The sequence below is a fragment of the Branchiostoma lanceolatum genome, chromosome 9 (assembly GCF_035083965.1).
Source record: "Branchiostoma lanceolatum isolate klBraLanc5 chromosome 9, klBraLanc5.hap2, whole genome shotgun sequence".
Taxonomy (NCBI): Eukaryota; Metazoa; Chordata; class Leptocardii; order Amphioxiformes; family Branchiostomatidae; genus Branchiostoma; species Branchiostoma lanceolatum.
The window spans coordinates 18,910,714-18,926,545 of NC_089730.1; the positions used below are offsets into that span (position 1 = coordinate 18,910,714).

Below are 15,832 nucleotides of genomic sequence, written 5' to 3' on the forward strand. Positions count from 1 at the left end.
CCAAGGAACCATTCAAGACCCAAGGAATTGAAGTGGCATGGTCTAATGTAAAATGTCTACAGACATTAAAAGAACTTGAAACACATGAAAGAAATAGTGGTCTACCTTTGTAAGGAATATATTTCAAAATCTTTTCTTGAGCAAACCAGGTATATACAAACGTTTTCCAAGTACATTTGTTATTTTCAAAGCCAAAGAAATGTTTACATCAACATGAAAAAAGATGGCAACAGTAGTGAAAGTAAATATAGCTCTTTGTAAAAGTTGGGTAGAAACATTGTAACAACAGATACAGCTTTATGTGATATTTAGGTTACCTTAAAGTACATATATACATAAAGTACAGCAAGAAAATAAATTCTTTGTAAAAGGTTAGCTTTTAAACAATAAGAACTGTACAACAGAGCAGCCTAACAGTACTTTATCTTGAATATAGCAGCAAACCTTAACTAACACCAGCAGTGCTGATTGCAAACTTTACAAATTAACATGAAGTCATTACAACTAATAAAAGTGTACACACAATGCCAATGCCAGGATTGAATGCCATTTATACAAGTCTAAAACCATGAATCGTTGAATTACAGTATTAAAAACATTCTACACAATTTACACAAAGATAAAGGAATGTTATTGTAACAGCGATGTTGTCATTTGACATATCATATGTTATCAACTTTATCAAGTAGTTTTCAATGTAAGTTATAAGGTAAAGTGTTCATCCACAGAGTCAAAGCATAATGCTGTTTAGACACAATCAGCAAGTAGCGCAATGTGGCCTTGCCACAGTTCATGTATTTTCAACTTAGCACATTGGGTCACCCTACTCTTCTCTATAAGTGAACTGGGTTCTTTTAGGTGCCATGGTTTGACACTTGAAGCGTAAACCTGAAGCTCCCACATATATATATATGACATTTTATTCATCTATTAATTCTTTCATTCATTCATCTGTCCTTTCAGCTAAAATTTCACTTTTTAGTGTTTTTTCATCAATAAAAGTGTCCCATTCACATAAATAAAACTTGTATTTATTCATCCATTTAGGCATTTATGCATTCATTCATTTATGCATTCATTTTTCATGCTTCACTCACTCACTCAGTCACTCACCCACTCACTCACCCACTCACTCACTCACTCACTCACTCACTCACTCACTCACTCACTCACCCACCCATCTCACTGCAGTGGCCACATGATCTCAGTTCTCTTGTTTAAGCACTAGTTTCTCCAGCTGCCTCATGGGAGCCTCTGCCATCATGCTCACCACGTAAGCCACGGCATAGGAGAACACCACGTGCCCCACGAAATAGTACATCTGGAAAATTACAGAATGACACATGTAGAAAATGGGTGCAATACCTAAAAAGTACATTTGCTTACTAGTAACTCTTGATTTTAGTTTTATCTTGAATTTTTATCTCACTATAACAGTTAGGTTATCTTCTCTTTCAAAGACATGCATGGTGGCAGATAATAGCAACCAAGGAACTACCAGAAGTGATCCTGATCAGAGTCTGTAAATTTTTCTGAATATTTGCCTAAAAAACACACTGTCAGTCAGAAATTTTCAACTTCGATTCATGTCACTCTAGATCAATGGATTGACTAAGGATTTATAAATGGGAGACCACCCTAACACCTTCCTAGCATCCTGATCACTACAATGTATCAGAATCTCTACCGGGTAAGAATCGTTGATTCTGCCGGATCGCGATTTCTACCCTGACATAAACAAGTACCCTCCAGTAAAGCTGTCTGTATCTGTATCTATACAGCAGGTTTAACCGCCATTCGGCATAACACAACAGCTTCACAGGTACGCGGCGCGACAGCAGCTGGTTATATTACAGTGAACAGCCTGTCACACATAGTCTTTGCAGCTATGGTCACAACTGACAAAAGGGCCCTGTCCGCTAGTTTTGAGGCTATTTTTTGTCACTTTTTGGCATTGCCTCTATGTGGCCCCACAGCACGCCCTGCTGTTACCAGGCTAATTGGGGGCATTTTAAACTCACAGTAAAAATCAACCCGGTGACCAGAAGACACCATAACCTAATCGCGAAAACACCTCGACAAATCTGTGGCTTCAATACCTGGCCAGGGCTAGACCCTCTACGGACACCGGTGCAAATGTGACTACAGCTTAACCCTTAATAAGCTGCCAGTCCCAGTTTTATCAGGGATTCAGAAACATGCCCTGTGTGCTGCACCCGGTTATAACCGGGATAGGGTATTTCCCAGAAGAAAACAGCTTTGAATGCGTGTAGCGCTCAAAGCCCAGAAGTTAGGGGAGTTAGGGCTGCCGGCTGTCTTGCATGTTTTGTGAGGGAGGTCAGGGGTCAAACATTTTCGATTTTTACTTGGCTGAAAAAAACTGTCAGCTTAAGGGTTGATTTACCCACCAGCTCGATGTCTGAGTAGTGCAGAGGTGTCTCCCTCTGGTCCAGGTAGGCGATGAAGATGACAATGGGGTGCACCAGGTAGGCACAGTACGTCAGGCGACTGAGGGGGATCCACGCTTTCCAGGACAGGATCGTGTTTATGATACCTGGGGCAAACAAGTACAGCAGTTATGAAATGTACACTTAAAATTGATTTGGACCAAATGTTGTGTTGTGGACATCGCTTCAGTGCCACTGTCACACCAACTCTGGTGGTACGGACATGTTGAATGAGCCAGTGGCTGCATCAACACGTCAGGGGGATCCACGCTTTCCAGGACAGGATCGTGTTTATGATACCTGGGGCACAAAGTTACAGCAGTTATGAAATGTACAGTGCATAACTGAATTTGACTCTGAGCATTGATGGCTTGTGTGGAATCTTTGCATTGATTTTGACCTAATGTTGTGTTGTGGACATCGCCTCAGTGCCACTGTCACACCAACTCAATGGGATCCACGCTTTCCAGGAAGGATCGTGTTTATGATACCTGGGGCACAAAATTACAGTAGTTATGAAATGTACAGTGCAAAACTTTGCATTGTTTTTGACCTAATATTGTGTTGTGGACATCGCTTCAGTGCCACTGTCACACCAACTCTGGTGGTACGGACATGTTGAATGAGCCAGTGGCTGCATCAACACGTCAGGGGGATCCATGCTTTCCAGGACAGGATCGTGTTTGTTACATCTGGGGCACAAATTTCGAAGTTACAGCAGTAACACAAAATGTGCAGTAAATAGAATGTGTTGAATCATTTCCAGATTCATGTTATTTCAGTGAAAACAGTAAATATCAAGCTTAATATGGGACTTACTACAAATGTCTGCTTCCCCACAATTAACTGGTGTCAATGAAATCTAGAAGAAGTTGCTGGCAGTGATACTAGACCCATTTGTAATACTACCATTGCGGTTATCACAAGAGCATAGTCTCAGAGCACAATTTGTGTTGAAATATTCACCAATCGATTGTAAAAGTAGGCATGCATTACAAATCTCAAAAAAATCTATCAGGTTACTGTATCTATAATTTAGTACTACATGTATTGCATATTGACATTCTTGTTTATATTCTAGTCACAATAAAGAAATCCTTGTTGTGCTCACCTCCATAGCCATTCACACAGGCGAACACAACCCAAGCCAGCGCCACTCCCCAAGCTGTCCGGTGTACTGTTAGGTACATGACGGCAACAGGCCGGCTCAGAACCACACCCTCAGTCAGGTGGTCGTACAGTCCATACACCACACCCATGCCGATCCCTGTAGCAGCCAGCCAGCCTAGCAACGCTAATGCCTGTAAAAAGAGACAAATCTTAAATATCTTTCTCTTCATCAGTTTGGTTCTTTGATGCACAGTTAAGGTACATGATGGCCACAGGCCTACTCAGAATCACACCCTCGGTCAGGTGGTTGTACAGTCCATACATTACACCCATGCCGATTCCTGTAGCGGCCAGCCAGCCTAGCAACGCTATTGCCTGTGTAAAAAAGACAAATTTTCAATATCTTTCTCTTCATCAGTTTGGTTCTTTGATGCACAGTTAGGTACATGATGGCCACAGGCCTACTCAGAACCACTCCCTTGGTCAGATGGTTGTACAGTCCATACATTACACCCATGCCGATTCCTGTAGCGGCCAGCCAGCCTAGCAACGCTATTGCCTGTGTAAAAAAGACAAAGCATTTTCAGTACATTAGTTCGGTTGTCCGATGCAGCATCAGATAAAGGCCGGTCACTGTGCAACCCCCATTAGATGACCCATGCAGATGCCAGTAGCCTAGCAATGCTACTGTCTATGTAACATAAAACAGTTAATTAGGACACAACAATTTAATTGATGGTTTTTCAATAATTCAGAACTGGAAGATCAATATAAAAACAAAGTCTTAGGAGATTATTTAAGTCTGAGTAACTTGGCTTCAGTTAGGAAATATATGTATTTTCAGTTTCATGTATTTGCATTGGAATGGTCACATACAGCTAAGCCTTTATGTTTATGTATCATATATGTCAAAATTAAGAACAGAAGCAATGCACTACGTCATGTGTCATTCTACTGGTTATAGAACACCATACAGGAATGACCTGAAACAGTAATTACCTTGTGCATGCGGAACCGCCCCCTGGTCTTGTAGAGCAGATATCCCAGCAGGGTGCCGACCAGGTACGGCCCGATCCGGCAGTACGGCTTCTGGTAGTACAGGTTCCCGGCGTCTGGGTTCTGTCTGAAAGTAGGGGAACATCACGTTGATACAGGTTACACATCCAGGTATATATACATGGCCACCTTTGGTCAATATTGACCAGGGTAACAATATTCTAGTACATTTGTAATAACAAATTATGCAAGTTAACAGTTACTCAAGCAACTGGACAGAATTTGGAAATGGTCAGATGTTTCAGATAGCTGCTGTCTTTCATCAGTGCTACAAAGACTTGTCAATGTGCATTATCATTATTCTTAACACATATAGTATCAAATTGTGGGTAACAACAATACAGTACAGCACACAATGTATTCCACACTAAAAATATTTTGCTATGTTTGCTGTGGTTTTAGTTCAGCAATCTCTGTAGTGACCTCTCCACTGCAGAATCATGACACAGTAAATTATATATATATATTGTGTTTCCCTTGTATCATTACAGTACTGTACTAAACAACTGTTTCAACTTAAAACACTGGGAAAAAATGACCACCAGAATGTGTGCTTACCCAACCGATGACATGGCAGGCTGCAGGTTGTAGTGTATTGCCAGGCCGATCGTCGTCCCAAAACTGGCCAGTAGTAAAACAGACTGGGTGATCATTCCTACCAGAAAATACCTAAAAAAAGGAAGGATATAGGATTAACATAACACAAAGTCCAGCTCCTACTGTTAAAACAAATTTGCTGTCTCCATACTAGACTCAAGCTAATGTGATGCCTCAACTTCATTTGTTGAGTTTCATTCTAATTTCAGACTCCCTTGACCCACAGATCGTAATATCGCCACATTAAAACATAACAAAAGACATCTGCTCATAAAGTGCACTTCAGACATCAAAGGGTTCAAGACTTTCTTGAGAAGGCTGCAATAACACTGATTTTTAATTTGGCAGTTGTCTTACAGTACCCGACGCAATTATGAATATGAGAGCTAACTCTATAATACAATTAGACTACACTTAATTGACACACAATAACATACAAAGATAATCCCTATACTTTCTGTACAGACATACTAATTGGTAACCTACTTGAATGTCAGCCAGATGATGGGCACACTGATGATGAAGAACTGCATGTCATTAGCCAGGTACCAGGTCCAGGCCATGCACTAAAACAGGAAAGTTTAAAATTGTAGATTCCATAGAAAACACACTCCGAGAACTTAGCCACTTCTAAGAGCCACTTCTCACAATTACATATAGACTGCAGGGACTAGCATTTTAGTATACAAAAGGGTAAAAGCCATTAATGATTAAAGTAAGCCTGTCAGTAGTCATCTCAGATTGCCGTTATATTTGAAAGACAAGCTTGTTGAATTGGCCTGCCCACACAAGACTTTTGATAATTGGGCAGCCATTGATACAAGAAAATGTAAGAGTTAGAATAAATTGTATATAATTTATAAGAAAACAGCAAATTAAACAATTCAACAACTAAACACTGAAAAAAGAATATCCAGACTTTCTTCTATGCACCTCTAACCTTCTAATGATCATGAAGAAGGCTGGACCTGCACGGCTGAAACTTGGTTTCAAACTTTTCTCTTTATGGTCTGCAATCTACAGTGTAATTGTACTACAATCGTGATCTCTACCGACACAAAACTGTTTCAATGCAAAAATAAACGGGTTTTTCGTACCTCTGTACCTTTGACCATGTCTAAGAAGTTGTTGATGTAGAGAAAGTTGTACCACCAGTTGTTGATGCAGCCAGGGTCGGGTTGTGTGGTGGTGGCGGGACCGGTCGTAATGTAAGGGTACACCCACATATACAACATCATCACAAACGCATAGACTGGAGTCAACCTGGGGAAGACAGGAGAAGCAACAGCATATTACTGACATGCTGTACACAGATATACATGCATGACAGGCCTGGTTAGGTGTGGTGGTGGCGATAGGACCAGTCATGATGTAAGGGTACACCCACATATACAACATCATCACAAATGCATAGACTGGAGTCAACCTGGGGAAAACAGAAGAAGCAACAGCATATTACTGACATGCTGTACACAGATATACATGCATGACAGGCCTGGTTGGGTGTGGTGGTGGCGGCAGGACCAGTCATGATGTAAGGGTACACCCATACATACAACATCAACACAAACGCATAGACTGGAGTCAACCTGGAGGGGGAGAAGCATATAGGGCTATTACTCAGGCACACTGTATATAGACCTATGACTATTCTCCAAGCAGAGGCTTTGATTGAGGGGCTAAGAGTGTCCGGGATTTTTAAGCGATAAAAGCCCCCTGATCGAAAACTCTGCTTGGAGAATTACTTTTTTTTATGACAGCTCTGGTTAGGTGTGATGGTGGTGGGTTTTAAAGGTTTAGGGAGAGGGGAAGGTTAGGATACTAACAGTAGCAGGTACTGCAGCAAGTCCACATGGTTTTTATTTCGAGCTAAGGCAGTAATGGGGTGTTCGCTGTGGTTTTAAGTTTGCGGCAACGCTGTAGTCACATACTGCTACAGTATTAGACATAAATGTTCGCAGTGGTTTTAGATTTGGGGTAAAACTGTCGCCGCAAAAAAAAACCCACCGTGCACATTTCTGCATTTACAGTATTTTTGCTAGGTCTGTATGCCATTCTCACCTCCAGTAGCGATGAAAGTACAGCAGCCAGTAGGGGAACCTGCGACCCTCCCGTCTGAACTTATCCAGCTGGAGCAGCATCAGGTATGCCATCAGGACTCCACTGTACAAAACAGATCGTAAAAACATTTTATGATATATCATATACTACATTGTAGATACCAACGTCCATATTTCCATAGAGTTGTCTATGTGCAGATTTTTCACTTTTGCATTTTGTTTGGTCGAATTGTAGCTGACAGAACCCAAGACACCAAGAACAGTGTGCTGTGAAAAGTTTAAGTCGAACCAAGGAGGTTTCAATAATTTGATTTAAACCTCCTTAATGTGGCAGGTCATCAATGTGATACCATCAGCTCCTCCTGCCATGTGCCTGTGAAGCTGGTATGTTGGTTATATCAGCTACGAGTATACAATACAGTGAAATGAGTATCGTATATATATCTAGGGCAGGGCAGAGCAGAGGAAAACAAGACACTATATTATGACAAGTAAAATAAATGTTAGAACTGCAAAACATTCAAGTCTAGTGTCAGAATCAAACATTAAACCACTCATGTGTCTACTAGTACAAATCAGCACTGAAAGGATACAAAGTTAAGTTTAAACCAGACATGCAGAAGTAAAAAATATAACATATCTCAGCTCTTACCTGAGGAAAAAGAAGGAGTCCACGGAGAGGAATCCGTTCAGGATCGGCTCGAAGCTGAAGCGTTTTATGATATTCAGCCCGTATAATGGATTGTCTGCAGAAAAAAATTGATGGACCAAAGTACAAACTTGTGTCAAAACCTACGTCCACCTTCTACTGGAAGTTTCAGCTAAACTTAATGAATCTAAAATACTGTAATTCTTGTTTCTTTCACTGTAACTTGATGTTCACGGTTTTCACGGTTATCTCTGTACTGTGAAGTGTGAACTTATCATCACCGTGAAATAACCTGTTGTAAATAACCATGATTCCTTCACACATCCATTCTGTAAACCACCACCGTGAAGTTAAAGTTCAGTGAAAATGTCCATTTTCCTTACACCGTGAAATTTTGCTACCGTGAAGATAAAGTGAAGATACAGTAAGCAAACCACAGCATGACACCTTACCTAGATAGCCGATAATGAATGCGAAGGTGTGCCCCAGGATGACCCAGGTCATGCTGAGGAAGCGGATCCCGTGCAGACAGCCCAGGCTGTCCGGCGACTCCCGCGTGGACAGGAGCTTCCTGGTGTTGGTACGGACTGAGAAGGCCAGGAGAAGCTTACACACTGGTCCTGTTAAATAAATGAACAAACAAATGATCACTTTTGTGTGGTTCATATGTAGAAGGTCCGGAGAAGCTTAAACTCTGGTCCTGTTGAATAAACAAAACAAAGAAAAGATCATTATTGTGTGGTCTTGTCAAGAAGTTTACACCCTGGTCCTGTCAGATAGATTTAACCACAGCCTTGTCACAAAATTTTAGAGTAGGAGGCTAATATTCAAAAGTAACAGGCGGGCCCTGTAGTGGCAAAGAAGTCGCTCGCGGGGGTAGGTACGGCCCCCCCCCCCCCCACCCCGTAGGGCCTCCCCCTAAAAAAATTGTAAATTGAGACCCCCTAAATATGGTTTTTGGTATATTCTGGGTAACTTTTATGTGCATTTTAAAACATAACTTTTGTAACTAAAATTTAGTTGTGCTTTTTATCAAAATTCTACACAAAAGTAGCCGGCACAAAATTAAAAGTAGGCGGTGAAAATAGCCGCCTGCCGCCTTGTTTTGACAAGGCTGAACCATCACTTTTGCGTGATCGATGGTTGGTATGGAGAAGGCCAGGAGAAGATTAAAGACACACTAGCCCTGTCAAGTAATAAACAAGCAAGTGTTAACAAATAATCAGTCTCTGCAGTACAGATGGAGAGGGTCAGAATCTTTATTAAATTTTAACCCTTGTCCTGCAGGACCCCATTATACTGTATATGGATTTTCCATTACAGTCTGAGGCTTTATGTGGGTCCTGTATATGTACGGGTTGGAGGTATTTTCAGCTGAACGTATCACACCACAGCGCAACGAATGTGGACGTAACTATGCTACAGCAGCGCAGAAAGAGTCAAGGGAAAGTGATCTGGTTAAGAAATCAAATTCATGAAACTGCGTAAAAAAACGCCAACAGGACTAGGATTTACATAATACAGGACACATTTTTGTACTCACTTTCCTGAGGAGAGGACACTATCACCTTCTCAGCCTGCCTCGTCGCAGAGACGTCATTGATGAGCGGCGTTGTCTCATTGACTGCTTCATTTGCATACTCGCTGCTGATTGGTTGATGCACCTTCCATATTGGAGGGGATGTGGTGTTGGGCTTGAAGATGTCGTAGAGAGTTCCAGCAGCCATAAGGGCAACGATGATGCTCACAATGCAGCTGGAAATGAAGAAATTTGGAGGTTGTCTCAAAAAAGGTATTTGTCTGTGTGTCTGTGTGTGAGAGTAACATGTCAAGTAACATGTATATACATATACACACAAAATAACACTCACACACACAGTGCCATGTACATGTACACACACACACACACACTTTCACACACACACACACACACACTTTAACATGCACACATACTGTACACACACATGTACACACACAACACTAAAATCTACAACCTTGCCTTCCATACTCACATGGCAGCCAATGTAGTCCCGGGCAGACTGTTCCAAACTTGCAGACTTTTTGCGTCCACGACTGTGATGCCCTCTCGCAGCAGCATCCTCATCAGGATACCTGATGGTCAAGTAATTCTGGTCAGCATTTATTGGGGGTTTCTAATCTACAATGCAAGTAACACAGTCACTACCGTAGCCTGGGTGCCATCCTCTGTTGTAACTTCTGGCTCAATTGTTTTGCTTGCTAATCCGGGCTTCCTTTGTAGAACCACAATTCTGTAATCACATGTACATCTTCTCCTACAGCACAACTGAAGTTGGCCAACTGAACTCAATGTCGGACTAACTCCTCTGGCATGTTATCCATCAATTTGGCCAATTTCTACTCTTTCCAGCCACCTCTGGTAGAGGTTACAATTCCTCCACAACTACTAGTACCAGCATCTACAGAAAACACACTAAGCCAAGATTTCCATGACTATTTCTCCTGCAAAGCCTAACGTACACAAAAGCACACAAAATTGTCAAACAAAACCCATCACAGTCTTAGCAAAGGCAAAGACATCAGGTAAAGAAAAACAGCATATCATAACATGCCCTCTTGCCAAACAAGTGAACATCTTTTTTCAGTCATGCATAAAATTTGGGGTTAAGTGATGGTGTCACCTGCAAAACGTAGCTTGTGTGGCCTCAGAATTATCATGATCATACAACATTTGATTATCATCAGTCAACTATCATCAAGCATCGTTCAATCATAATTGTTTTATCACTGATCACAGTGGAATCATTACTTACTGCCATCTAACCATTCGATCACATCATCCCTGCTGCAGATGTCAGGCACACAAACACCAACGCGCAGATAGAGCTGTGGCTGTAAGCAGATTTATATATACACACTGTAGTCATTGCATGCATTGAACTAGCAATCAAGCAACGTGCATATCACAAACAAATCATGACTGTAATTGGAGTTTTTGAATTAAAGGTTGAGGATCAAAAATGCCGAGAGCCTAGAGCAGACCAGCCTGGCGAGCCCTATACATGTCTGCAGCCGCCATGCATCAGACACTGATGCCTGCGAACGATTGATTGATTGATCAAGAATGAACATATTATCCAAAAATCAAAAAACTCAAGGCTGCTTGGCAACAGGAATACCTGTAAATGCATTTAAGTTTGCATAGTTTTTATTTCGCGCTAAGGTGAAAATGGAGTGTTTGCGGTGGTTTTACATTCACAGCAGTGCTATACCCGCACTCATGATCACATACTGCTATAGCTACTGCTACAGACTGTACAGTATTGAACAAACATGTTTGCGGTGGTTTTAAGTTCGGGGTGAAACGGTCGCCGCAAAATCGCAAACATAAAACCACCGTGAACATTTCTGCATTTCCCTCAGGTAAGTCAATATGTGCATCTTATTGAATAAAATTACTGACAGGTATGCTACTTTGTGGGTTATTGAATTGTTGAGGATACAGATGGCTATGAGTTGTGATGATTGGGTAAAGAAGCAGACCGAGAAAACTGGGCCGATGGTGGCAGTCCAGTACTTGGCATCAAAGGGGATGTTTTCCCCGAAACCCTTGGCTGTGACGTTGGCACACTGGCTGTACAGGCCCCACCAGGCAAAGTTCCCCTCCATAACACCACTCGGCAACTTCCCGGCGGCATCAAACACTGAAAAACACAATTTTAGAGATTTTGTAAGGAAAAAGAGTTAGACAGTGACAGTTGGATGACTGCAAAGAATGGTAGGGGGGGGGGAGGTACAGAAGAGAGGGTAGATTTCTACATGGATGGAGTTTAAAAATACTTTGTCTTGGGTTTATTTTTTGCTCATCCTGGCAAAATAATAGACAAAGCTGATGTGGGCTGAAAACTTGTCTATTCAAAGTTAGTGGTTACAGTTTGTAACAGCATTAGCTTCTATACACCTTCCCTATCCTTTCCAACACACACTTGTTATCACCTGGCCTCATACCTGGGACAAAACACCTGTTATATCTAGGACATGCAGACCGACATAAACATTAAGGTGGGAAAAATGTCACTTTCGACAAGAAAATTTCACATGATTTTCATTAATACATGGTTAAGCTGTGTAACGTTACTAGTATATCTTACATACAAAATCTTGATCCGGAAGGGACTAGAAAATCAGTCGTGTCGAAGGTGATAATATATTGACGGATACGAGTGTGAGATCATAATTTGTGGGAGGGGGGCTTACTTTGTAAGGCGTACATCTTCCCATTCCTTATCAGATCCTCTTCGTAACGGAAAGTGGCGTTCCTACAAGCTGCCGACACGTTGTAAGACGGTACTGCCGTGTCTTCCGATGTCTTGGCGGAGTTGTAAGCAGCGATCGCTTCCTTCCAAGCCGCCTCCTGCCACAGCCGCTGGGCTTCGGCCGTTTTCTGCGGCTCAAAGCGGCGGGTTTCATCGAGAAGGCGCAAAGCCCCGGCAAAGTTCGGCTGCTGGGACCAAACATCGTCCGATAAAGCTTCCCCGAGCACGAACAGGAGGGCAAAGATCGCTCCTCTGACGGGGAACATCGCTGCCAAAATATTTGTTCCTTGCAGATGTCAACTTGATTAGGATCTGGGAGTCAAACCAGGGCAACGCTCTACAGAACAGACGATGAAGAAATAAATTCTGGTCACGTCAAGTCCAGTGGTTAGTCCAAGATATTGTGCAAGCGAAGAATTTTAACTTCCTAGTCCTAGTAAAAGACTCAAGATCGTTCTAAACTGCATTGCCGCACTTCGAAGACTGCTTTCGAAGACTGCTGTCAGGAGTCTCCTGACCTCAAAGTGTGGGTTGTTCTATTTTGATCGGAGGAGGAGGTAGGGTATCAGGATATCTTTTCACACAAGATAAAGTGTTAATAGTAACTTAATACTAATTATAGTCACACAAAATCGCGCATATTCAAGTTATATACCTGATATGGTTGTATAAAATTGATGAATATAATTTTCTTCATCTTGTTATTCGAATAATAGATATAAACTGGTTATATCTATTTAAAGAAATGTGCAGAGAAATATCCTTCCCAACAAAAAAAGGGGTCTGCAGGATCCTCCAGTGCATATTCTGAGCTTATTTGCACAAAAAACGGGGCAAATCAATAAACAACTGTATGTACATGTGACAGTGCTGCTTTTCTACACCCCCTTCAACAACCTAGTAATGGTTTGCTCCAGTCACATGATGCTGAGTCATTCTCATTGCCTGTACTGAACAGAGCTCATGACCCTGATGTCATCATCATATCAGGTTACATATACACAGTGCTAAAGGCCTTTAGAAAAGGAGCAAAAGCAAGCCTCTAATCTAAGTAAACATTTCGAAAAAGTTCTATAATACACACGCACACCAACATATGGCGTCCATCAGTCCCCCAAAAATACAACAGCCTTATTACTCAGATGGGTCCCTATAGCTACTGGCTATACTTCAGATGAATATTACCTGTTACTACTAGCCTCACATTGCTATTCTACGTATAACAGAAAAATGTCACATTGTGCTATTGGAAACACTGACAGTCATCTCTTCGACCTTGAAAGACTACCAAGCAAGTTATCAGTTTCAGCAACTATCGAATAGCTTCAACTACAAATAATTCATTCACTTTATAGTTTTCTCGTTTTATTTCTATGGTAACATAAATTTGGTAGAATATCTGTTGAATAACTTCCTCAGTCATATCATATATTTCAATATCATTTCTGAATCTTGTACAATCTTGAGATAGAATAATTCAGCATTCTTATTACATTAACATTTTATTCACTTTAAATATCTGGCCTACTGGAAAAGTGATACTACTCTCCTAAACCACTTTATCTTATAGACAGTCATTGCACATAGTATTTACTTGCTTGTCTTTGCATTCAGGGACAAAACATTAATGATTAATATTGAAACTCATCATTATTCGAACTTGTGATGTTAATATTAATAATAAGCTTCCTGCTTTGTACTCAAATCTGTTCAACAGAACCGAATCTCCCTTGACATATATCATACACATACTCTTACAGGAAGAGACTTAATCCTCTGAGAAGAAATATAATACAACAACAATAAGTCAACTGATCTTTCTATATAACCTGCAGGATGTAATAATAGTTCTCTTTTACTCTACAGTCTACCGTCTATATATATGTGTACAATCTACATTGTAGGTACACCAGCTGGGAAGGTATAATCTTTAGACATCTAATAAGAACCTATAGCTGCTTCTGTTCTTGACTTCAATCCATGATTAGTTCCATTTGTTCTGTCTGCTGTGCCTGCCTCTCAGTCCACAGTATCTGTCCAGCTTGCTGGCTGGCCGGATCGCGGACTAGAGATCTAGAAGGTAACTGAGGTTCCATAACTTGGTGGGCTGACACAAAGTTAGAGCTGGCATATGTTATGTAATTGTGTACTTTTTGTTTTCTACTTTATGTACATCATACCAGCTACTGATGCTTCTGTTCTGGTTTCTCTGTTTGGTTCTAAAACAAATGTCTTAGCAAACTATTGCGTACCTTCATTCCCCTATGTTCTGTACACCTACACCTCCATCAAAATGCTAACTGCAGAGAACTTTGAAGGCTATAGGCTATACTATTTATTTATATAGCTTAACATCTAGTGTAGCTACTAGATGTTAGCTATTGCTACGTCTGTTCCTGGTCTGATCCCATGATTGGTTGTGTCTTCAGTTCCATCTGCAGGGACTAAGAGACATATGGCTTTGAACTGATGTGTACCTTCGTTTCTTTACTTTCTCAGTTTCTGTACACCTACATATATGTCCAAATTTTAACAGACAACTTGACTGGCTACAAGTATAACTAGAATATGTTAGCTACGGCTGCTTTGGTTCCTGGTCTGGTTTTTGACTTGGCTGTGTGCTTGGCTGTGTCTCCAGGGACTGTCTCTCGGCCTGTAGCTCCTGTCTGGCCTGCTGGCTGGACTGCAGAAGGTCCCGTAGCTTCGCATTCAGCGAGTCGTTCTGCTCCTCCAGGGCATCCAGGCAGGAGTCCAGCTTATCCAGCGTGCTGTTCAGCTCCACCATTTCTACAAGAGAAAACAGATGGGACGTATGAGAAATGCTGGATTCTTTTGTAACTCTTAGTCACTAAGCACACACATCGCACGCACACACACACACACACACAGTGACACACACACACACACACACATAATGATATATGCATATGTACAAAGTGTCACAAACATATTATGTTACACATTTATGACACACTCACACACACACACACACACATACATAACGTTACACACTTGACATAATTTATACCTCCAACTTCTCCTTTCACAAGTTTCAGCTTCCTCCTTTCAAGCAGAAGTTCCTAAATGACGATCCGTTTTTTGGACAAAATTCATTTCCCAAAAGAAAGATTGTGATGTAAATTTGAGTTGAAATTTGTCCTCCTAACATCTGCTTGAAGGTTGTATATCATGTGATGCAGATGGGATGGTCAAATCTTGGCCAAAGTGAAACGAAAATTCTGGATAATTTTGACCGCCACCGACCTTCTTTTGTCTCGTCAGGAATGCCTTCAAGCAGATCCACGTAGCCGTTAACGTTCGCCATGTAGATCATTCTCCGGAACGAAATATCTGTAAACAAAAATCTACCCTGGTCCGGGTCCCTATACAACAAATCCGACCCAAATGTTCTGGTGAATGAACCGCAGCTCAATCGATGCTGCCTCTTTGCAACACGTCATATCATTGGTCAAGGTAGAAGCTGTCAGAATAGTCAAAGACATTTTCAAAAAATCATTCTAATTTTAAACAAACATTGTATATTTCACTTTGATAGCTTTGATCTATTTTGGAATCCGAAATACTCAGATACTTTGAAGTTTGCGTAATAATTCCAAA

The 15,832-nt window shown here is 41.2% G+C and overlaps 2 protein-coding genes across 6 annotated transcripts; both read right to left on the minus strand.

The window, feature by feature from the left end:
• Positions 1-94: 94 nt before the first annotated feature.
• LOC136441611 (nose resistant to fluoxetine protein 6-like) lies at positions 95-12,735 on the minus strand. Of its 5 annotated transcripts, XM_066437993.1 has the most exons (15): positions 12,156-12,731; positions 11,442-11,602; positions 10,712-10,790; positions 9,932-10,031; positions 9,463-9,674; positions 8,372-8,539; positions 7,923-8,016; positions 7,272-7,373; positions 6,308-6,473; positions 5,697-5,776; positions 5,172-5,282; positions 4,557-4,680; positions 3,559-3,748; positions 2,409-2,554; positions 95-1,321 (listed from the first exon to the last, which is right to left on the minus strand). In XM_066437993.1, exons 1-15 carry the CDS (start codon positions 12,478-12,480, stop codon positions 1,205-1,207), a joined length of 2,175 nt encoding a protein of 724 aa, XP_066294090.1. In that variant the 5' UTR covers positions 12,481-12,731; the 3' UTR covers positions 95-1,204. The 5 variants fall into 5 exon arrangements, with proteins under 5 accessions (XP_066294090.1, XP_066294094.1, XP_066294092.1 ...); XM_066437995.1 differs by lacking the exons at positions 95-1,321; positions 2,409-2,554 and adding an exon at positions 2,680-2,747 and having other exon boundaries at positions 12,156-12,733; XM_066437996.1 differs by lacking the exons at positions 95-1,321; positions 2,409-2,554 and adding an exon at positions 2,783-2,938 and having other exon boundaries at positions 12,156-12,733.
• Positions 12,736-13,562: 827 nt separating this feature from the next.
• LOC136441615 (UPF0184 protein) lies at positions 13,563-15,716 on the minus strand. The gene is made up of 2 exons (XM_066438002.1): positions 15,479-15,716; positions 13,563-15,001 (listed from the first exon to the last, which is right to left on the minus strand). Exons 1-2 carry the CDS (start codon positions 15,546-15,548, stop codon positions 14,790-14,792), a joined length of 282 nt encoding a protein of 93 aa, XP_066294099.1. The 5' UTR covers positions 15,549-15,716; the 3' UTR covers positions 13,563-14,789.
• Positions 15,717-15,832: the final 116 nt, after the last annotated feature.